The sequence below is a fragment of the Lithobates pipiens genome, unplaced genomic scaffold (genome assembly GCF_037356315.1).
Source record: "Lithobates pipiens isolate NorthernLeopardFrog02 unplaced genomic scaffold, aLitPip1_a1.2 Scaffold_3, whole genome shotgun sequence".
Lineage (NCBI taxonomy): Eukaryota > Metazoa > Chordata > Amphibia > Anura > Ranidae > Lithobates > Lithobates pipiens.
Genome location: NW_027507790.1, coordinates 252,698,108 through 252,722,478, shown reverse-complemented (window position 1 = coordinate 252,722,478; position 24,371 = coordinate 252,698,108). Strand labels below are relative to the sequence as shown.

Sequence of the window (24,371 nt, the reverse complement as noted above, 5' to 3'; positions counted from 1 at the left end):
TAGTCCAGCGCATCCATCTTCTCGGTGGGTCTCGCTGCTCCGCCGCTGTCATTCGGCGAAGCCGCAATGACGTCACTCCCACGCATGCGCATGGGAGCCGCCACCCGTTGACCGTGGCGCGCTCAGTGTGCCTGTGCGCCGCTGTCTATGGCGCATGAGCCGTAGACAGCTGTGACTGTCTTTAAGCATATACTTCCTAAACCGTATAGGTTTAGGAGATATTTCTTGGACCTACAGGTCAGCCTTAATCTAGGCTTACCTGTAGGTCCAAGTTGGTTGCTAGGGTTTACAACCACTTTAAGAGGACCTGTCATGCTTTTTTCTATTACAAGGGATGTTTACATTCCTTGTAATAGGAATAAAAGTGATCCAGATTATTTTTTTTAAAAACAGTGAAAAAATTTATAAAATTATGTAAAATAAATAAGAAAAATATATTTTTTTTAAAGCGATCTGTCCCGACGAGCTCGCGCGCAGAAGCGAACGCATACGTGGGTAGCGCCCACATATGAAAACGGTGGTCAAACCACACGTGAGGTATCGCCGCAATCGATAGAGCGTGAGCAATAATTCTAGCCCTAGACCTCCTCTGTAATGCAAAACATGCAACCTGTAGAATTTTTAAAACATCACCTATGGAGATTTTTGAGGGTAAACGTTTGATGCCATTCCACGAGCGGGCGCGATTTTGAAACGTGACATGTTGGGTATCAATTTACTCGGCGTAACATTATCTTTCACACGATAAAAAAATTGGACTAACTTTACTGTTGTCTTATTTTTTTTTATTAAAAAACATGCATTTTTTTTTTTTTTTAAAGTGCGCTTGTAAGACCACCGTACAAATATGGTTTGAAAAAAAGTATTGCAATGACCACCATTTTATTCTCTAGGGTGTTAGAACTCCCAAACATTATATATTGTTTTTTTCTAAGTAATTTTCTAGCAAAAAAAAAACTGTTTTAAACATGTAAACGCCTAAATTCCAAAATGAGGCTAATCCTTCAGTGGTTAAAATGACAATTGCGTGGCCATGCAACACTGTACACAAATGAAATGTATGTCATTTTTTTCCTCACAAATAGAGCTCTCTTTTGGTTGTACTTATATGTTTTGCTCTATAAACAAAAAAAAGCCCGACAATTTTGAAAAAAATTAAATATATATGCATATATATATATATATATATATATATATATATATATATATATATATATATATATATATATTTTTTTTTTTTTTTTACTTTCTGCTATAAAACATATGCAGTAAAATGTATTTTCATCAATTTAAGCCAATATGTATGCTGCTCAGATTTTTGCTAAGAAAAAGTCCAAATAGAATATATTGATTGGTTTACACGAACGTTATAGCGCCTACAAACTATGGGATATATACTGGAATTTTTATTTTTTTTGTATACTAGTAATGGCGGCAAATCAGTGACTTATAGAGGGACTGCGATAGTATGGCGGACAGACTGACACTTTGTAGTAACCAGTGACATGAATACAGTGATCAATGCTAAAAATATGCACTGTCACTGTACTAAACACTGGCTGGGAAGGGGTTATACATCTAGAGCAATCAAAGCAATCATGTGTGGTTCACATCTCCACTCCAAGTCACCTGAAGCTTAAACAAGTTCTGGACCCTTTTTTGTCGCTCGGATAGGGCAGATTTGGGCATTTTTCTTCTTTTTACATTGGTGACCTTTTGCCCTGCACAAAATCGCAGCAAAAAAAGCTGCAAAATCACGGCAAAACACACAGATTTTCTGCCTGAAAATGCTATGCTCAAGTCTGAATGGAGTCTAAGGGATGTGATGGATTTTTTTTCCCTGCTTTGCAGGGACACAAAATCCATCACATCCCATCAGTCATAATGGAGCTCTGCCTTGTTTACATATGCAGAGCTCAGTCCTGTGTCTCTGCTCGACGATCAGTGGGTGCCGGCCATGTCTGTCGGCACCAGCCGATTGGCTTCTGCTGTGACAAATTGTCAGGGCTGGGCTCAGCCCTTCCTTCTCTGAGCTGGCTGCTCAACTTTCGCCTAATTGCCAGCTCCCATCTTTCTCCGCAGTTACTTAGCTGTTGCTGATATCCTGCTTGTCAGTCCTGCCTCTTTATGCCGTCCAGTCCAGAGGATCTCTGCCTTCACCTTGGTCAAAATCACAAAGATGATCGCCTACGTTCCTGTTTAACCACTTCCCGACCGCCGCACGACGATGTACGTCGACAGAATGGCACGGGCAGGCATAAGGGCTTACATGTACGTCCTTGCCTGCGGCGGTCGGTATTCGTTCGGGAGCGATCCCGGACGAGGGGACGACCATTCATTCATGGCCACCCCCTCGCGATCGCTCCCGACGAATGAAAATGTCCCGTGACATCATTTCCTCTCCTGTAATGTAAACACAGGAGAGGAAGTGATGTATTCTCTCCTCCGTGTCGGTATTTTTCGTTCCGGCACCGAGGAGAGAGGTTCGGTGAGTTGCACCAACACACCACACATACAGTAGAACATGCCAGGCACACTCACACCCCCCCTTTACCCCCCGATCACCCCCCAATTACCCCTGCCCCGCCAGTCACAGTGACACCAATTGCTTTTTTTTTTTTTTGCATTGGTGTCATTTGTGACTGTAATAACTGTTAGGGCAGTTAGGGTTAGCCCCTTTAGTTCTAATGTGCCCCCCTAACCCCCCCAATAAAGGTTTAACCCCGTGATCACCCCCCGTCGCCAGTGTCACTAAGGCTGGGTTCACATTGCAGCGGTTTATGAGAACGGATGTGATTCGCACCGCACTGCAGTGCAAATCACATCCGATCTCTGTGCGATTCGAGTTCAGCCATACAGATAGTATGGCTGAATTTGTGTCACACCCGCCGCACCCGCCGCAAATTCGCACGGGACCCTTTTTTTGGCCCGCAGCAGAATCGGATCGCATGGGTGTTCACACCATGCGATCCGAGTTTGCAGATCGCACTGCGATATGCGAACTGATCTGGGGGTGTCATTAACATTTCACTGACACTCCCAGCAGTTCGCATAGGGCAGTGTGAACTGCCGCCGGGAGGCATGCGATGCGGGAACCCGCCGCGGATTCGTGGCGTTCCCGCATCGCTCCAGTGTGAACCCAGCCTAATAAGCGATCGTTTTTCTGATCACTGTATAAGTGTCCAGGTGACGCTAGTTAGGCAGGTAGGTATTTAGGTTCGCCGCAGCTTTTTATAGCGCCAGGGACCCCCATATACTACCGCATAAAGCCCCCTGATTGCCCCCTAGTTAACCCTTTCACCAGTGATCACCATATAACTGTTACAGGTGACGCTGGTTGGTTAGTTATTTTTTTTATAGTTTCAGGGCACCCGCCATTTATTACCTAGTCTCACTAGTGTACCCCTAAATTTAGGGGTGTCTACTTTCCAAAATGGGGTCATTTGGGGGGGGTTGTGCCATCATGGCATTTTATGGCCTTCAAAACTGTAACGCCCTTAGAAAGCCTGAAGGCGGTGCTTGGTTTTCGGGGCCCCGTACGCGGCTAGGCTCCCAAAAAGTCCCACATATGTGGTATCCCCGTACTCAGGAGAAGCAGCAGAATTTATTTTGGGGTGTCATTTCACATATGCCCATGGAATGCGTGAGCAATATATCATTTAGTGACAACTTTGTGAAAAAAACAAAAAACAAAAAAAAGTTTGTAATTTTCCCGCAACTTGTGACAAAATATAAAATATTCCATGGACTCAACATGCCTCTCAGCAAATAGCTTGGGGTGTCTACTTTCTAAAATGGGGTCATTTGTGGGGGTTTTGTGCCATCTTGGCATTTTATGGCCTTCAAAACTGTAATAGGTAGTGAGAAGTGAACTCAAAAATATACGCCCTTAGAAAGCCTGAAGGCGGTGCTTGGTTTTCAGGGCCCCGTACGCGGCTAGGCTCCCAAAAAGTCCCACATATGTGGTATCCCCGTACTCAGGAGAAGCAGCAGAATTTATTTTGGGGTGTCATTTCACATATACCCATAGCATGTGTGAGCAATATATCATTTAGTGACAACTTTGTGTAAAAAAAAAAAAAAAAAAAAATTTTTTTTGTCATTATTCAATCGCTTGAGGCAAAAAAATAAAATATTCAATGGGCTCAACATGCCACTTATCAATTTCCTTAGGGGGTCTACTTTCCAAAATGGGGTCATTTGGGGGGGTTTTGTACTGCCCTGCCATTTTAGCACCTCAAGAAATGAGATAGGCAGTCGTAAACTAAAAGCTGCGTAAATTCCAGAAAACGTACCTTAGTTTGTAGATGTGACAACTTTTGCGCAAACCAATAAATATACAATTATTGACTTTTTTTTTTACCAAAGACATGTGGCTGAATACATTTTGGCCTAAATGTATGACTAAAATTGAGTTTATTGGATTTTTCTAATAACAAAAAGTAGAAAATATCATTTTTTTTCAAAATTTGCGGTCTTTTTACGTTTATATCGCAAAAAATAAAAATCGCAGAGGCAATCAAATACCATCAAAAGAAAGCTCTATTTGTGGGAAGAAAAGGACGCAAATTTTGTTTGGGTACAACATTGCATGACCGCGCAATTACCAGTTAAAGCAGCGCAGTGCCAAATTGTAAAAAGACCTCTGGTCATTTACCAGCAAAATGGTCCGGTCTGAAGGTGGTTAAAGACTTGCTTTGCTAACATCCAGTCTGGCTCCAGATCCTGCTTTCATGTTCCACTACGTTGATCCCTGACTTCTGGCTTGGCTGACTATCCGTTCCAGTTACTGAACTTTGGCTATGTTTTGACTATGTTTGTTCTTTTTACTTTTATTATTAAACAAGTGTGATTTAAATGTACTTCTGTCTCGGTCTGATTTCATGGTTTCTGACACAAATCATAGCAGAAGCAGTGCTTCCTCCTACCAGGAGGTATATATGTGTAATTCTGCACAGAACGGCCATCCTGTAGCAGCAAATATGCTATAGAGCAGTCAAAGTGGAGTCCCCCCCCCCCCCAAAAAAAAAAAAAAATCATTAATATTCCTAAAAAAAAAAAAAAAAAAAAAAAAAATTAGAATTTATTTATTAACTCACCTCTAAATGGCTGTTGCTAGGGTGTCCCTCATAGTCTGCCTCCTTCAGTGCCTGGGCTGGTGACATCACTTCCCCTCGGCGCAGGAAAGGCTCAGCTCTGCCCCTCCCTCCTGTCAATCATCTGGGACACATGACAGGTCTCAGATGATTGAGCGGCCACTCACGGTGCGCGGCGCCACTCGCGCATACACAGTGGGTTCACAGCTGGGCGCATACAGGCACAATGCCGGCTCCGCCGAACGGAGGGGGAGACTAGCAGGGCTTTGATCCCCCTGCATGGCTGGACCCTGGGACAGGTAAATGTGTCTGCAGTATTTGTAGCTGCTGACTTTTATTTATTTTGTAAATGGGCAAACCACTTTAAGTGGTTAACGTGGTGGCAAAACTTTAAATGAAAAGCAATAAGGAACAGCAAGCATGTAAAAAAAAAATTTGCAAGTCACAATTAGGGATGAGCTCAGGCGTGTTCGCATGGAACACGTGCAGAGCCCGCCAGGAAGTCGGCGGGGCGCTGCGCTAATCACAGGCAGTGAGACATTGCCCGGATGTGTGGCTGCAGAGATCGGGCAATGCCTCATTGCCTGTGATTAGCGCAGCGCTGCGCTGACTTCCTGGCGGGCTCCGCACGTGTTCCATGTGAACACGCCTGAGCTCATCCCTAGTCACAATACAAATGACTTCCAGGTAAACCAATATCATAATACTGAATATATGTACCCACAGAATATATTCAGAGCAAGAAAAAGTAATAATAGTAGTTACCCTTCGCGGTCTATTTGAGGCAGGGGGTGCTTTGGGGTGTTGCGGAGTTTTCTGTGAAACTGAGTGAAGTCCAGTTTTTCTGGCTGCAAATCCCACGTCGCTCCGCTAAATACAGCAAAAAAAATAAAGTTATACAATAAGTGCAACAGAATGTCATGTAAAAAGAAAAGTTGTGGGAGAGAACAAATTGCCATTAAAACACAATAAAAATATTCTATCCTCTGCATTATTAAAAAAAAATAAAAAAAATATGTCCATCATATTAATCCTACATAGAAAGGGAGAGAAGGCCACCCACACCGAGTTTATTGTAACAAATTCTGTTATTGCATCTTTTTTTACAGTAAACTCACAGTGGCTTTGATGGAAAGCGGCTCTCTTTCCATGTTTCTGAAGGACTGATGTGATGGATGTCTGGTGGTTCACCACCATGGATAGCCGGGAGAGAAGAGAGGACTCTACAGCCTTTAGTGGAGCACAATCTTCCTAAATAAAAGTAATGTGTTTCTGTTGCAGTGTGTGATGCTATGCAGGTAATGTAATGCTAGTAGTGCAAGCACCGAAATGTGACCTCATATTAGCCAATGGAGAATCAGCACAAGGAGTTGCTCATGTTCTTGGAATGAGCATGCCGTTGAAGATGAGAGCAGAGTGATAGAGATATGAATTCATCATTCTCATGCTTCTTCTTTCACTGCCCAATCACATGCAGGGGGAGGGACAAGACCTGTAAGTGTTATTGAACTGCAACAGAGAAAAAAACAACAGGTCTCTTCGCTTGCCAGATAAGGCTGTGCTATACATCATAGCTATATATAAAAGTCAGGACTGGCTGAATAGCAACACAAATCCTACAGCAGGTAAAACCGCTTCAAAGTATTTAATCTTTTTCTGTTTGCATGGAGTTCATCTTTAAAGTGATACTAAAGGATCATTTTTTATAACAAACACGTCATACTTACCTCCACTGTGCAGCTCGTTTTGCACAGAGTGGCCCTGATCATCCATTTCTGGGGTCCCTCGGCGGCTCTTACGGCTCCTCTCCACATTAGATAACCCCCTTGGAGAAGCTTTCTCCTGAGGGGGTTATGCTGCGGGCGCGCTCCCGAGTCCAGCATTCGGCATCCATAGAGGCCCGCATCATTGCATTTGACGGACAGCAGCGGGAGCAAATGGCTGTGCTACTATCAATCTATCCAATCAAGAGCCGGGAACCCATGGAGAGAGGGATGGCGGGGACGCGACGATGGAAATATGGGACTCGGGTAAGTAAAACGGGGGGCTAGGGGGCCGGTGACTGCAAGGTGTTTTTTCACCTTAATACAAAGGATGCATTAAAGCGGAATTCCACCCAAAAATGGAACTTACACTTTTCGGAATCCTCCCGCCCTCCAGTGTCACATTTGGCACAGGTATTTTGCTCCCACTTCCGTGCATAAATACCCGAGCCACCCGCAGGTATCTACACCACTTCCGGCGCCTTCTCCATCCCCCCTCCGCTGTTTTCTGGGAGACACACAAGTCCCAGAAGACAGCAGGGACCAGTGGGATCGCGCATGCGCAGTAGGGAACCAGGAAGTGAAGCTGCAAGGCACAGGGAGGCAATCTTAATATACTATACTAATATACTTAGTATTTAGAGGCAACCTCTAAAAACGTACCTGAGCCAATCCTGATCTAGCGCTGTGCATGAGAGCATCATCTCTCTTCGCTCTTTCTCCCCTCACAAGACAGAGAGGTAGCAGTGGGATCCATTGCTCCTGCTGCTGTCAATCAAAAGCTGTGATGAGGGAGATGGGGGGGGGCTGAGCTGCGCTACCTGTCTATGGACGCTGGCAGCGTGGCTCAGGATTGAGTCTGCCTATGTGCCCCCATAGGAAGCATCTTTCTATGGGAACACTCACCAAAGAGGAGGGGCCAGGAGCGCTGGTGGGGGACCCAAGAAGAGGAGTCTCACGGCTGCGCTCTGCAAAACCATTGCACAAAGCAGGCAGGTATGACATGTTTACCATTTACCCAGTTAAGCCCGGATCATTTTGCAGGTCAAAGACCAGAGCAGTTTTTGCGATTCGCCATTGTGTCCCTTTAACCGACAATTGCATGGTCGTTGGTGGTATTTGATCACCTCTGCAGTTTTTATTTTTTGAGCTATAAACAAAAAAAGAGCGACAATTTTGAAAAAAAAAAAAAGCATTATTTTTTACTTTTTGGTATAATAAATATCCCCATTGTCATTTATACAGCTATCAGTGCTATACAAATGCAGTAATTCCTGTGTAAATGACACGGGCAGTGAAGGGGTTAACCACTAGGTGGCAGTGTGGGTGTTAAGTGAGCCCTGGGGAGTGTTTCTAACTGCGGGGGGGCGTGGCTGTGTATGACAAGTCACTGATCTCTGCTCCAATCACAGGGATTGATCAGTGTCACATTAGCATCTCCCCGTTCTTCCTCCCCGTGAGACAATTGCGGGTATCCTCGTGGCCATCAAAGTCCACGGGACCCGCAATCGGACTCACGGAGGTCCCTACCAGTGCACGCGATGGCACAGCGACAACGTGCGCCAGTCGGCATGTGGTTAAAAAAAAAAAAAAAGAGAAGGGTTTAGAATTCTAATCCTTACCTTATTGAATCAAATGTGCTCGCTGCCCAAATCTCTGTGCCAAGCATGTTCGGGGAGTCATCTTTATTTCCGTTCTGAAGAAAGAGGGACAAACATTGACAGACTGTTAACACAGAAGAAATATAAATGAACCTCAGGGAGAGATCAGCTTTGTATATGGCCAAGACCATGCACAATTCCATCCTTCATTATACCAGTGCTTCCCACACCTACTAAGTGTCATTGCGGTGTCATTTAACCACTTCAGCCCCGGACCAATTTGTAGCCAAAGGACCAGGCCCCTTTTTGCCATTCGGCACTGTGTCCCTTTAACTGACAATTGCGTGGGCGTGCGACGTGGCTCCAAAACAAAATTGACGTCCTTTTTTTCCCACAAATAGAGCTTTCCTTTGGTGGTATTTGATCACCCCTGCGGTTTTTATTTTTTGCACTATAAACAAAAATAGAGCGACAATTTTGAAAAAAATGCAATATTTTTAACTTTTTGCTATAATAAATATCCCCCAAAAATATATAAAAAAAAAACTTTTTTTTCCTCAGTTTAGGCCGATACGTATTCTTCTACATATTTTTGGTAAAAAAACTCACAATCAGCGATTATTGATTGGTTTGCGCAAAAGTTATAGCGTTTACAAAATAGGGGATAGTTTTATAGCATTTTTATACATTTTTTTTTACTAGTAATGGCGGCGATCAGCGATATTTATTGTGACTGACATTATGGCAGACACATCGGACATTTTTGACACATTTTTGGGACTGGCAGTGAAGGAGTTAGCCACTAGGGGGCAGTGTAGGTGTTATGTATGACGTTATGTGTTTTTTTATTGTAGGGGGGCATGGCATGGCATGTGACGTCACTGATCGTACTTCCCTATAAAAGGAACAGACGATCGGTGACAGCCTCAAAGGGAAGCACGGGGAGAGGTTTGTTTACACAGACCTCTCCTTGTTCCTCAGCTCTGTGATCCGATCGCAGGACACCAGCCGTGATCGGCTCCGCTGGTCCCGCGGCCATGGTCATGGAGCTCAGAACGGGGTCGGGAGCGCGCAGACGGTGGCGCGCTCCCGACCCACGTACCAGTACGTGCTTGTGCCCAGCTGTACCATTCTGCCGTCGTATGTCGGCGTGAGGCAGTCCTTAAGTGGTTAAAGTGATTGCAAACTATCGCCATGTAAAAATACACATACATACACATTTTATTTATATATATATATATATATATATATATATATATATATATATATATATATATATATATATATATATATATATATATATATATATATATATATAATCTATAGAGGAAGATAAAAAATTAACAACCAATCAAATGTGAATTCGTATTAGAAAGTACCTCCCTACACGATCAGACCTTGTTAATGCCTAAAACCAAAAACACCTGGAGGGGGGAGGCAAAAAGCAAAAAACACAAACTAAGGCCCCTTTCACACTGGGGCTTTTTTCAGGCACTACAGCGCTAAAAATAGCGCCTGTGTAGCGCCTGAAAAAATCTGGCCCCTTTCACTCCAGTGAAAAAAGTCCTGCTAGCTGCATCTTTGGAGCGGTGAAGGAGCGGTGTATTCAACCGCTCCTATCCATTGAAATCAATGGGGCAGCGTGGCTATACCAAGCAGTTTTAACCCTTTTTCGGCCGCTAGCGGCCACATACTGCCGCTAAGACGACGGTAAAGCGGCGCTAAAAATAGCGCCACTTTACTGCCGATGCCGCTCCCGCCCCAGTGTGAAAGGGGCCTTACATATACTGAAAGCAATAAATTTAAACCAATAAGTGTATGAAAAACGTATGTACGGTTGTAAACTTGATGCAACTTCCTCCATGGTACGATAAAAGGCAAAAAGATCAGAAATAATAAGGAAAAAATGCATAATAGATAATATAAATACAGATATATGTATAGTCACAATAAACTGTTATAGACAAAGTCAGGTTAATCATAAAAATCTGCAAGAAATTTTTTGATATCCATTATTATACAAAAAATTAGGAAGGCATGTAAACTACACGTCGTCACAAATATAAAACATTTCAATATGAAAAATTCAAACTATTCCAATATTATCCGCACGAACATACATGTAACAAAACATACAATGATGTGAGGACAAAAATAAGAAGGCCCCAAGCTACATTAGAGAGGAAACAACATAGCTTATGTAGATTTATATTATATTTGATTTATATTACGAAATCAAAGTGAAATGATGCATATGGCATACCAGACCAATCACTGAAAGTGGTTGTGAACCCTTACATACAGCCAGTAATGTGTCTGGCCTGATACACAGAGATGAAGCAAATCCTCCTACATATGTTGTACCAGTTTATCTGAGGTCTCCTCTTCTCGATATCTGTTCAAAGTCCAGAATTTATGAAGCTTGTGTGAGAATTCAGAAAAACACACTATAGAGGGATATGCTTTACTCATATTTCATGTCTGAGGTTTACAACTACTTGAGAAAAAAAAAAAGTTGCAATCATAGTAAATGCAAAGCATTCTCTGAATGATGCCCGTGCCGAGCTGTTGACCTCCTGTATTCACAATGCAGGGGGATCAGCCGCTCAGCAGGTATCAGCCTGTTATGATAGATACATTGTTTAAAGCTGGACCACTAAGTACTGTAATGGAAATTTGTACGTTCTGTATATAATTGTATTGTATTTTGTATGTATTGCACACTGCCCTCACTGTGCACACAGCAATAATAATTTTTTCAGTACATGTTTGCATTCTTTTGAGTCCTGATTACAATTAGTCTGCCTATGTTACGCCCCTTGTTACCATAAACGTACAATTGTAATATTAATGTGATACCTACGTTACTGCACAGGGCCCTACATTCTAGATGCTCTAGATTCTCCCCTATGGAGGTGGGTCTACTGGCCTGGAGAGAGGGAGAAAAACTTCTTTCTATTTCTACCCCGGGCAGGTCACCACAAACACCGATATGGGACAATCCCAGTGTACCTGAACTACAGGGGCACCCAGACTCCCAATGGTGGGCTAGGCTGCATGTTCTGCGCCTGTCCCACATCATCAAGGGAAATGAGTTTGAATCCTTTGAAAACTTACAGGGTACCTTCTCAATAGATAATACATTTTTCTATAAGTATCTACTTCTTAGACATGCCATTCGGGCGCAGTTTGGTTCCCTGCACGTAGAGCTTCAGGAGTCCCCTATGGAGGACCTAATGTCTTATCCGGATCTTACTAAACAGGTTACAACTTTTTATGATCACCTCTCCAGGGCAGGAGCAGACCCATTTTGTAATTCCTTTGTGAAGTGGAAGCGTTTGATACCTGCCCTGGTAGAGGAGGGGTGGGAGGAAACTACTGAAACCTGCTTCCAGGATATTATCAGCACTTCTGACCAATATGTTCAGTTTAAGTTTATTCATCAGCTGCACTACACACCGGCTAGACTGGCTAGAATGGGTTTGAGAACTGATGCCTTGTGTCCTAGATGTACTCACGATAATGCTGATCTATTTCATATGTTTTGGAGTTGTCCTGGACTAAATGTGTATTGGACGGACCTGTTTACATTCTTTGATGATCATCTTGCTCTCCCGGTGCCTCAAACCCCTGAGGTGGGGCTGCTGGGTATATTGAATGACTTTGTCCACAGGGCGTCAGAACGGACTCTTCTGCGTACCATTTTATTTTATGCACGTAAAGTGATCTTATTGCACTAGAAAGACAATGTTCCTCCCAAAATTCAATCACTGTATGGTATTATTAATGGTGAACTCCCTAAATTTAAAATAGTATATAAACACAGAGCTTGCTTGAAAAAGTTTCATAAGGTGTGGCAACCATGGTTGGATGTTTCTGGATCATTTTGGGGGACGTTCCTGTCCTCGCAGGACCCCCTGGGGGGGCTGCGGGGGTAGGGCCGGAGGTTTGGGCTTTGTGGATGGTGGTCCCGGGTATGGGGGGGGAACGAAACGGGGTGGTAATTTGCTACTGTATGACCTTATATGGCAGCTATTTATGTTGAAATGATACTGCATAGGGGGGACGGTGACAGGTGTGAGTGTGATGGGTGTGTGTGCGCGAATGTTGGCATGTCTGTTGTTGTGTCTTTGTTTTGTTGGGGTTTCTCTGTGTTTTTGCATATAATGGTAGCAGTTTGGTTTACTCCAACGAGGCGTCTTTATTGTTGCCTCTGTATTCACCTCTGGAGGGAGACTCCTTGACTTATGTACTGTTTGCCTTATATGCTGTATGTATGTTCAAAAATATTTTAAAATAAACACCTTTTAAAAAAAAAAATGTGATACCTATGTAATCATGTGTATAAAAACCTTCAATTGCGTCATAATAAAGCAGAACAGTTATTTGGAAAGATGCTGAGTGTATCTTTTGTGTCTGTTCCCTACTGCAGTAGTTGTTAATTTGGAACCGCTAATCAATATGGAGGATAGGAGTCAGTACGTACAGTACACCTCTACTCTACATAGTTACAATGGTCCAGCTTGAAACAATGTATATGTATATGACATAACAGGCTGATAGCCTCAACCTGTGGCCCTCGGAGCCCTCTGATGTGGCCTTCAACCTCAAACCATGCTTCCATTATTATTTGGTTGGCAGTAAAACCCCATAGTTGAGACAGGTTTTTACTACACCGCCCTCAACCACTTTTATAGTGTAAGGTTTGTAAGAGTGACCCTGCCCTATGCTCCAGGAGGCCCACGCGGCCTTCTCTGGCACATTCTGTTTTTCACTTGGAAAAGTGCCCCCAAACATACATTTTATATATATATATATATATATATATATATATATATATATATATATATATATATATATATACACACACACACACACATATATACACACACATACATATACACCCACACATACATATATATTTTAGCAGAGAATCTAGAGAATAAAATGGCGACTGTTGCAATATATTATGTCACACAGTATTTATGCTTTAAAACGCAACTTTTTGGCAAAAGGGACACTTTCATGAATTTAAAAAAAATGAAACAGTAAAGTTAGCCCAATTTTTTTGTATAATATGAAAGATGATGTGACGCCAAGTAAGTAAATACCAAACACGTCACGCTTTATAAATTGCACGTACTCGTGGAACGGCGACAAACTTCGGTACCTAAAATTCTCCATAGGCGACGCTTTAAAAAAAAATTTCCGGTTACCAGGTTAGAGTTTTGCATTACAGAGGAGGTCTAGTGCTATAATTATTGCTCTCACTATGACGATCGCGGCGATACCTTACATGTGTGATTTGAACACCGTTTGCATATGCTGGCGCGACTTCCGTATGCGTTTTCTTTGTTGAACGAGCTCGCAGGGACAGGGGCGCTTTAAAATCTTTACTTTTTTTTCTTATTGATTTTGTTTATTTTTATATTATTAAATTGTGTTTAAAAAAAAAAAATTGCTTTTATTGCTGTCACAAGGAATGTAAACATCCCTTGCGACAGTATTAGGTGGTGACAGGTACTCTTTATGGAGGGATCGGGGGTATAAAAGAGCCCCAATCCCTCCTTTGCACTTCAAAGTATTCAGATCGCTGTTTTACGCGATTCTGAATACTGTATATTTTTTTTAAACCGGTGCCATTGGCAGCCGAGTAAACAGGAAGTGTTTACAATCACGGGACTGGAACAAAAGCCGTTTCTGGTTTCGTTACAGTCTGTCAGTAGGCGCCGGAAGAGCCGGATCATCGATCGGGTTTCCCAGTGGGACAGGAGGCTCGATCAGAGCAGCGGGAGGGGGTCGTCCCCTCCCGCTCCTCCGTGATAACAGCCTAGCGGTTTTTAGCCGCATTGGTTGTTATCCCTGGAAAGCCATTTCCCCGCTCTAAACAACGGTACCGGGATGATGCCTGCAGCTGCGGGCATCATCCCGGTATAACCCCTGAAAGCTGAGGCCACACATCTGCGTACACTCGGCGGGAAGGGGTTAAGCCATTTCAAATAAAAAAGTTTGTAATTCTGAACCATTCATTCAATTTCATCGTGGCCTGCGACCGGTTACCAAATCACTTAAGTGGCCCTCGGTCTTCAAAAAGGTTAAGCACCCCTGATGTACAGAATCCCAATGCCTGGAATTATTAATATAAAGTGCTGCGTAAACGGTCAGCACTATATAAATCCTGTATAATAATAATAGTAAAATAACAAAAAAATGCAGCTTTTATTGTAACATTGTTATTTTTCAGTGCTGTCCTTCACAAAAACTCTGCCGCTGGCCTCCTTCCAGGTTGAATGATGGCCACGGTCATTTAACTTTTACTTACAGAAAGGTACAGGCTGCCACTGTAGATCTCCCCCATAAAATGCATCACCTTGAGACTAAAGCCTCATACACACGTTACGATTGTTGGCCAACCGAACAGATTTTTGTCAAAATGGCGTGTGCCAGGATCTTGTCTTGCATACAAACGGTACACAATTGTCGTACCACAAACACGAACGTAGTCATGTACTACGAGGAATTTCAGCTCTTGAGCACCACCCTTTGGGCCCCTTCTGCTAATTTTGTGTTTAGTGAGCACCGATTCCGAGCATGTGTGTTTGTACTTTCAACTTTTGTGGGATGAATTTGTGTACTGACCATGCGAAAATCAAGCCGTTATCCGCCGAAAATTTACTAGCCTGTCATCCATCATTTGTTGGCCGAAAATTGGAGAACAATTGTAAAAGGAGTGTACTAATGTAAAGATTTTAGGACAACAGTCTGTCAACAGACAATCCCCTGACAACAATTGTATCGTGTGTATGAGGCCTTAGTCACTGACCTGAAACAAACATGCATCTCTTCTGCTTATCTTGTGTTCTACTCGTGTCTGCTTCTAGAAAAGCCAAGTGAAGACTTAGATATTCAAAAGGGTGCATTATGGTTAGCATACACTAGATGGCGCTGCCTTCCAACTTCTAACTGAACCTCACACTTTGCAGATTTTTAGCTCAGGCTCACTAGATGGCTGCACTGGTCTGTCACATGCCCATAGGACAAAGTTTATTAAGCAGCACAGAAACAATTGCTGCCTCACACTCCTTGCGGACCGATAAAGCTCTAAATTACAACAGTAATTAAATATAGTGGCTTTTATGTTGTATTGATCTACGTGCTACTGCTACATCAGCACACACTGGGCCCAGACACCGCTCAGCCTAGCTGTGAACAGAGGACCATTAACCATTTCATGTCGCAGACCAGACAAGATCCGGGTTGACTCACTGGCTGACAAGGCATGCTGGGACTTCTAGTTCTTCCACAGCTCAGCCTATCCATGCCCAAAGACGAACCTCTTTTTGGCCTATCCCCAAGACTTCCACTACTGTGCCGCCTTACCGCCATAGCTTTACATGTAACATCCTGCGAGATTGATCTTGAATACAGACACCAAGTCCCAGGGGGCGCTACTGTTCTGCAGGAGGCCTGAAAGCTCCAGAGATGTCATTTACCCAAAACAGGATTGTATTTGTATCCCTGGAGCCTGTAGGCATACAGTGTCCAAACCATCACCTATCTGCTGAGATCACCTCTTCAAAGTGGAAAACCCATCGATTTTAGAGTTTAAAAAAAACAGTTACATCCCCAGCATGTGCCGAAAATGTAACTGTCACCTTGGATGTGCTCTCAACCAAACTGTCAAACCATACAATGGCTGGTGTCATAACTGATAGACATGTGCACTGCCAAAAAATGTGTTTTAGTTTCATTCGCTTTTTTCTTTTTCGTTTTTCAGATCATTCGTTATGATTGCAATTCGTAAATTCGTACATTCGGAAAGCTCACAAATTCGAACGCTCACAAATTCGAACGCTCAAATTCAAATATTCAGAAATTCAAATATTCAGAAATTCAAATATTCAGAAATTCGAAAATATTCAGAAATTCGAAAATATTCAGAAATTCGAAAATATTCAGAAATTCGAAAATGTAACTAACGTACTAAATTGTAGGTATTGTAATTTCCTTTTAAGTTTGGCTGTTAGTGAACGTAACAAATACGAATTTATCTGAAGTTACAAATTATCTAAAATAACGAATGCCACATCTAAACAAATAGAACGGAGCAAGTTAATAAAAAAAAGTTTCATTGTTATTATTGTTCTTTATTATTATTATTATTATTATTAATCATTACGTTCCATTAGATACGGCATTCATTATTTTGGATAATTTGTAACTTCGGATACATTTGTATTTGTTACACGTTCACTAACAGCCAAATTTGAAAGGAAATTACAATAACTATAATTATTTTTTTTTTTATTGATTTGCAAATAAAACTTAAAACAACTTACAGCCTATTGGGCATACCCAGGCTGATTACTACTACACCCTCCTGAGTCAACAAACATGGAACAACAAACCCCCCCCCATGATACCGCCACTGGCGTATACAACCAAAAACCCACCGTACACTCTAGCACCACTGCTCATCACTCAGGACAAATTTCAAGTTCGCTCATGCTCTACTGGAGGCTGTAAGCAATCCCAGGATGAAACATGCAAGCATTCCCCTCCCCCAGCCAACCCCTTGCTGCCCCTGGAAGGAAAGATCCAGGGCTACAGAAGTGTCAATACCTTAGAACGCCTCCTCTAATTTCTAATGAAACTCTGTCAGTCAGCAATCGAGTCAGCATTGGTGTCTCGCGACTCCGTCCATATGTCCCATACTTTGTGAAACTTGGCTCCGCAGCCTCGCGAAAGATAGGTGGCCTTGTATAGTGGAAGAGCCGTGTTCACAATAACTATAATTTAATAGTTTAGTTATTATAAGTTAATTATTATTATTTCAGATTTCCGAATTTACTAATTGACAAACGTATGAACTGACGAATTTACGAATGTATGAATTAATGAATTTACAAATATTTGAAAAAAATGTGTTAAATGGGTTTTCGTTAATTTGGATATTTCCGAAGTAATTGGTCAAAATTCGTTAAAAAACTAATTCAGAATGAAACAAATTGCACATGTCTAATAACTGATCACATGTGCAACATCATGGCAGTTGAAGACTAAACAGAGGCCAAGATGGCAGCTTCCTTGGCTGAAAACAATAGGAGGGTTTACTTCCACTTTAAAGCTGGTTCCATACATGTGCATTGCAGGAAAGGGCGTGATGCAGTGTGTTACTGCAATGCATATTAATTAAAAAGTACATTGGGTTGTGGCACCATTCATTTAAAATGGTATTCCAATACATCTAGTAGCTGCTAGCACACCACAATGAACATACCATGGTGTGCTGCATTGCCAAAAATGCTGCAGGTGCAATTTTTTTTCTTTTTTTAAGTAGCAGTCCGGTCAAAACTTAACTAAGCTTAAACCTCCTCCCTCCCCCTTCTAAGGCCAAAACTACCTACCTTGTAAGGGAAAGGCATGCATACTTACCTATTCTCGGGGGAGCTCTGATCATATCACATGATCGGCTCCCAGCACCAACTTCAGGGGTGAGGATGGACAGCGGACAACAGATGTCCCATAGTAAGTATATGGGCATACCTCCCAACTTTTTGAGATGGGAGCGAGGGACACCTATAAACAAATGGATGTAGGCATAGGACACACCCCCAGCCACACCTCCTTAAAGGAGAATCATACAAAAAAAATGATCAGTTAAACCCACAAGTGCTTTATTTTTACCACTACTATTCCTTTATATTGGATTTTGGAGTGTACAAATGCAGCAACTTAGTAATTGGTTGAAAGATTTAGCACTGCTTTTACTGCTACTGGGCAGCACCTGTGCGCTGGATCACAATAATTACATATATATATATATATATATATATATACACACACACACATATACTCTATATACTCTATAACGGCTATGACTAAAATGTAATTGAAATTTGACATTAAAGTGAATGCTGGTTGTAAGACCCCATTTTGTGGAATGTTACAAACTTCTTTAAGTGCTGGAGTAGGCCCATGGCAGCCATCAGGCACCTTGTGTGCAAAAAATGGCATGCCGAATGCTTCATTTCATTATGAAAACTTACATTAGAATTCCAGGATGAACACAACTAATTTTAAAAATGGTCCCTCCACCCTACTAACATCTACACCAACTAGCCTGTGTAAGAAAAATTTATATACTCACCTGTTTGCAGGCGTCTACAGTCTAGTCACGCTGGCTGCAGGGGAAAGGAGCGAGCGTTCAACAACGGCTGGAATGCCTGTGAGTGGTGATGTCACCCATCTGTTGTCACATGATCTGACTCCCCTGTGTCAGCCAGCAGTGGCTGCAGGGGAGAGGAGGGAGCGGAGACAACAGATGGGCCATAGGAGCGTATGGGGGTCAATATCACTCCCAGATATTCCAGTCATTGTCGTGCACTCACTCCTCTTCCCTGCAGCCTTCGCTGGCTGACACAGGAGATTACATGACCAGACCAGTGTGATATGAAAATGGGCAAGTATATACATTAGGTACACCTGTTTAATTGGTTGGTAACACAAATTGCTAATGAGACAATCACGTGGCAGAAACTCACTGCATTTAGGCATCTAGACGTGGTGAAGACACCTTGCTGAAGTTCAAACTGAGCAGCAGAAGGGGGAAGAAAGAGGATTTAAGTGACTTTGAACGTGGCATGGTTGTTGGTGTCAGAAGGACTGGTCTGAGTTTTTCGAAAACTGCTGATCTACTGGGATTTTCACACGCAACCATCTCTCGGGTTTACAGAGAATGGTCCAAAAAAGAGAAAATATCCAGTGAGGGGCAGTTGTGTGGAGGAAAACGACTTGTTGATGTCAGAGGAGAATGGGCAGACTGGTTCCAGATAATAGAAAGGCAACAGTAACTCAAATAACCACTCCTTACAACCAAGGTATGCAGAATTCCATTTCTGAATGCACAACACATCGAATCTTGAAGCAGATGGGCTACAGCAGCAGACCACCACACCGAGTGCCACTCCTGTCAGTTAAGAACAGGAAACTGAGGCTACAATTCGCACAGGCTCACCAAAATTGGACAATAGAAGATTGGAAAAACGTTGCCTGTTCTGATGAGTCTCGATTTCAGCTGCGACATTCAGATGGTCGGGTCAGAATTTGGTGTAAATAACATGAAAGCATGGATCCATCCTGCCTTGTATCACTGGTTCAGGCTGGTGGTGGTGTAATGGTATGGGGGTATTTTCTTGGCACACTTTGGGCTCCTTAGTACCAACTGAGCATCGTTTAAACACCACGACCTACCTGAGTATTGTTGCTGATCATGTCCATCCCTATATGGCTACAGTGTCCCCATCTTCTGATGGCTCCTTCCAGCAGGATAATGCCCCATGTCACAAAGATCCAATCATCTCACCACTGGACAATGAGGTCACTGTACTCCAATGGCCTCCACACTCTCCACATCTCATCCAATAGAGCACCTTTGGGATGTGGAGGAACGGGAGATTCCCATCATGGATGTGCAGCTGACAAATCTGCAGCAACTGTGTGATGTTATCAGGTCACTATGGACTAAAATCTGAGGAACGTTTCCAACACCTTGTTGAATCTCTGCCACCAAGAATGAAGGCAAAAGGGGGTCCAACCCAGTACTAGCAAGGTGTACCTAATAAAGTGTCCGGTGAGTGTAGATCAGGAACCTGCAATTAGTGGACCTCCAGCTGTTGCAAAAATACAATTCCCATCATGCCTCTGCATGTCATGCTTGTGGCTGTCGGAGTCTTGCTATGCCTCATGGGACTTGTAGTTCTGCAACAGCTGTAGGTCCGCTAATTGTATATCCCTGGTGTAGATCTTTCATGCACAGGTTGGTCAGTGTTAGTGTGGGGGGGGGGGGGGGGTGGAGAGGGAGTGCTCTTGATATTAGTTAGCTTTATCCTGGAATTCTACTTTAAATTATGCTACAAAAAGTGAACTAAGATTTAAAAAAAAAAAAAAAAAACAGTGGTCCCGTTTTAAGTTTTTTTATATTAATATATATATATATATATATATATATATATATATATATTAAATGCAGGTCTGCTTTAATTAACTAGGCATGTCTTAGCTATGTCATTAACAGGAACCAGTAATCCATTACCCTGTAAAACCTCCCATAACAAGGTGTTGTGTGGCTTCTGTACAGTAGGGACCATTAATGCCGTTCCTCAGCATACTTTCCTTGGCATTTAATCACACAGCTGACATTTAATTAATAACTAATTACAGGGAAGAGCAGAGCCGGCGCTCAGGAAGACAAAAGGCTGAGTGCGTTAATCGTTCCATCTCGCAGGTAGAATGTCTGAGATTGGGTGGGAAGGTGCCGATAAAAAAAAATTAAAAAAAAGTTAGCAGTAAATGTGAAGACGGTGCTGGGAAAAGTCAAGCAACTGAAAAGAGCAGTGCAAAATAAAAATAAAAAAAATACAAAAAGCAATATCTTAATTTTTTTTCCCCTGTGCCAAAAAAGCATTAAAGCTTTTCTGGCATGTTATAAAATAACAAACATGTTATACTTACCTGCTCTGTAATGGTTTTGCACAGAACCGCCCCGATCCTCCTCTTCTCGGGTCCCTCGCCAGTGCTCCAGGCCCCTCGGAAAGCTGCTTTCCCTAGGGGCACCCTGTGAAGGCTCGCTCCCGAGTCCCGCTGCTGCGTCCATTGACACAGATAGCAGGGACTTGACCCCGCTCCAGTGTCACAGGATTTGATTAATAGCAGCGGGAGCTAGTGGCACCTGCTGCTATAAACTCTAATGAGCAGAGGGACAGTGGCTGGAACCGCTGCGCTTAACTGTTTCAGCCCTGGAAGAATTTACCCCCTTCATGACCAGAGCAATTTTTGCGATTCGGCACTGCGTCGCTTTAACTGACAATGTCGTACGACATTGCACCCAAACATTGACATGCGCGCCCCCCCCCCCCCCCCCCCACACACACACACAAATAGAGCTTTCTTTTGGTGGCATTTGATCACCTCTGCGGTTTTTATTTTTTGCGCTATAAAAAAAAAAAAAAAAAAAAAAGAAGAGCAACAATTAAAAAAAAAAAAAAAACACAATATTTTTTACTTTTTGCTATAATAAATATCCCCCAAAAACATGTATACAAAAAAAAACCTGATACATATTCTACATATTTTTGGTAAAAAAAAAAAAAAAAAATCGATCGCAATAAGCGTATATTGATTGGTTTGACTGTATTAGCGTCAACGGTCCACAAATGAAATCAAATCAAAAAAGTATCAGTTAGAAGTCTGATTTGTCTGACGCAATATCTCAGTCCCACTATAAATCGCTAATCGCCACCATTACTGGTAAAAAATAATAATAATAATAATTAAAAAAATTAAATAAAAAATCCCATCGTTTTTAGACGCTTTTTTTTTAACCAAAAACATGGAGCAGAATACATATTGGCCTAAATTGATGAAGTACTTTGATTTTTTACATTTTTTTTTCTTGGATAAGTTTTATAGCAGAAAGTAAAAAATATTGTTTTTCTGTTTTTTTTTTCAAAAATTGTTGGGACTTTTTTTGTGTATAGCGAAAAAAATAAAAACCGTAGTGGTGATCAAATACCACCAAAAGAAGTCTCTATGTATGGGGGAAAGAAAAGGACATACATTTTATTTTGGTACAGCGTCGAACGACCGCGCAATTGTTAAACTAAGGCAGTACCGTATCGTAAAGAATGGCCTGGTCATAAAGGGGGAGTAAACCTTCCAGAGGTTACGTGGTTAATATTACGCAGCCAGGGTCAACGTCCCTCCCCTGCCACCACCTAATTGTTCACCTACCTAATCTGACAGTTATATATTTTTAAAGTGGACCCTCTGTGCAAAGCTATAGGTCTGCTTTTTTTTTCATCACTCCCCTGTTCCTCAGCTGTATGTTTATCATATGACCATGAAAATTAAGCTTTGGACCCTTTTGAGGAATCCTTGGCGTGCTGATGACACTTCTTCACTTTGATTGTCACGGTCTCCAGCCTATAGTAATTCCAGCACCCAGCATTACTGAACAGCCATTTTCTTGAACGTGTGCATAGGGAATATTGCATCCAGCCAGGGTTACCTCCTCTTCCCCAGTCATCACCTAAATGTTATTCTACATAATATTTATAAATATTATGGAGGCATTGTGACGTCATCTTTGCGTCCCAGAATGTCACAGGCAGGGGCGATCCAATTAAAAAGCAATACCTAATTTCACATATTTACCTGAATTGGTGGTCACGTGACATGCTGAGTTCAAACTTTCTTCCTCACTGCAGATCAGGAGGGCCCTTCTTTGAGTGCTGTCCTGTGACATGGACACTTCCTACTGGGCCTACAGGTGGGCTCCTTTCAAGGTCATGAAGACTTCATCAGCCCATAACATCACATGGAAGGGTCGGTACCAAGCCCAGTCGGCAAGAGGCCTGGACTGCAGCAATGGCTCATCAGTTCTCATTTGTTTTAAAAAAAAACAATTGGTGGACGGGAGGTAGCAAGGTGGGTTTTTATTTGCACGAGGGTGAGCTTTTTAAAAGCTGATCTCCAGCTTTAGTTTCAGTATAAATCATTTGTTCGGACCAAGCAGGCCCAAATGAACTATTTCTCTCACGAACGTGCAGCCGTTAGGTGTGCTGTATAAAGTGTACATAGCTGAGGCTACATAGAAGCACTTTGTTCCGGGGTGCAAGACGAGCCGTTCTGGTCTCACGAACAGAACAAAATATTCAGTCTGAGTGGCGCACAGCCATTCATAGGTAACTTTGTATTCTATCAATTAATACAAAGCTTTCTCTGGCTGACTCAGAGAATGTGAAAATCACTATCCGTCTTCCTGACTCCTGAATCAGAGGGAGCTTTGTATTTATTGATAGAATACAAAGCTGCCTATGAATGGCTGAAGTCGCTCAAAGCGCTGGTATCTTCTTCTGGGTGTGACTCAAGAAGGGCCCGTGGCACACTCAGAACACATTGCTGTATACAGTATGTAGACTCAGCTACATACAGTTTATACAGCACACCCAGCAGCTGCATATGTTAGAGAGGGAAATAGTTTATTTGGGTCAGCTTGGCCCAATTTAAGCTGAAACTAAAGCTGCAGATCCCCATTTTCAAATGTCAATGTACTCTGCTCCAATGACTTTCACCTTAACCATTTGGCGTAAATGCCTCAAGGGTTATCATCCTGCCTCACCTTGCCCTCCCCTCGTGAATGTGTTATTTAACCCAACCATACCAGACAGTATGTCCCTAGGCAGGGTTTTCCCATGGCTTCGTGCCCCTCTTTTCCAACTCCGAAATCTGGTTCATCCTATCACGTGGAGATTATATACTTTTGATACTCTACGTGAGAAATTTGATATACCCCCCAAACTTTTCCATTTTTATTTGCAGGTTAGGCATTTCTTTCACTCTAAACCTCCAACCTTGACTCTTGATAAACCAACCGCCTTTCAGTATTTATGCACACAAGGTCCTCACCAACTACATTTAAGTATCCTCCATTCACTGTATCCTCCATGGGATGACCCCCCTTACCGAGACCACGTACCACTACAAGAGTAGATGGTCCCATTTAATAGGTAGACCTATTACGGTCCAGGTTTGGGATAGGATTTGGTCCTCTACTTTCAAGTCCTCCAAATGTGTAACCCAAAAGGAAACGTCCATTAAGATCCTCATGTTTTGGTATAAAACTCTTGATGTAATTCACAAATATGATTCCTCAGTCTCGTCGCACTGCTGGCATTGCGGGAGTGACACAGGTTCCTCATTTCATATTTTCTGGCAATGTTCTATGATCCAACCCTTTTGGCATGATGTGAGGCTGCTAATACAGAGGGTGGTGGATGTGTCCCTTCCGCTTGATCCCTTAAATTATTTGTTGGGTTTCCCTTTTTCTGGTATAACCAGAAAAGTCAAAT

At 42.4% G+C, this 24,371-nt stretch overlaps 1 protein-coding gene across 2 annotated transcripts in view; it reads right to left on the bottom strand.

Annotated features, from left to right (window-relative positions):
- CTIF (cap binding complex dependent translation initiation factor) overlaps window positions 1-24,371 on the bottom strand; it is a 361,752-nt gene that overhangs the window by 244,315 nt on the left and 93,066 nt on the right. For both annotated transcript variants that reach the window (XM_077463042.1, XM_077463043.1), the window contains exons 5-6: window positions 8,482-8,555; window positions 5,862-5,966 (exon numbers count right to left, since the gene is read on the bottom strand). In XM_077463042.1, the coding sequence (XP_077319168.1) occupies window positions 5,862-5,966; window positions 8,482-8,555 (179 nt within the window). The remainder of the gene's footprint in view (window positions 1-5,861; window positions 5,967-8,481; window positions 8,556-24,371) is intronic.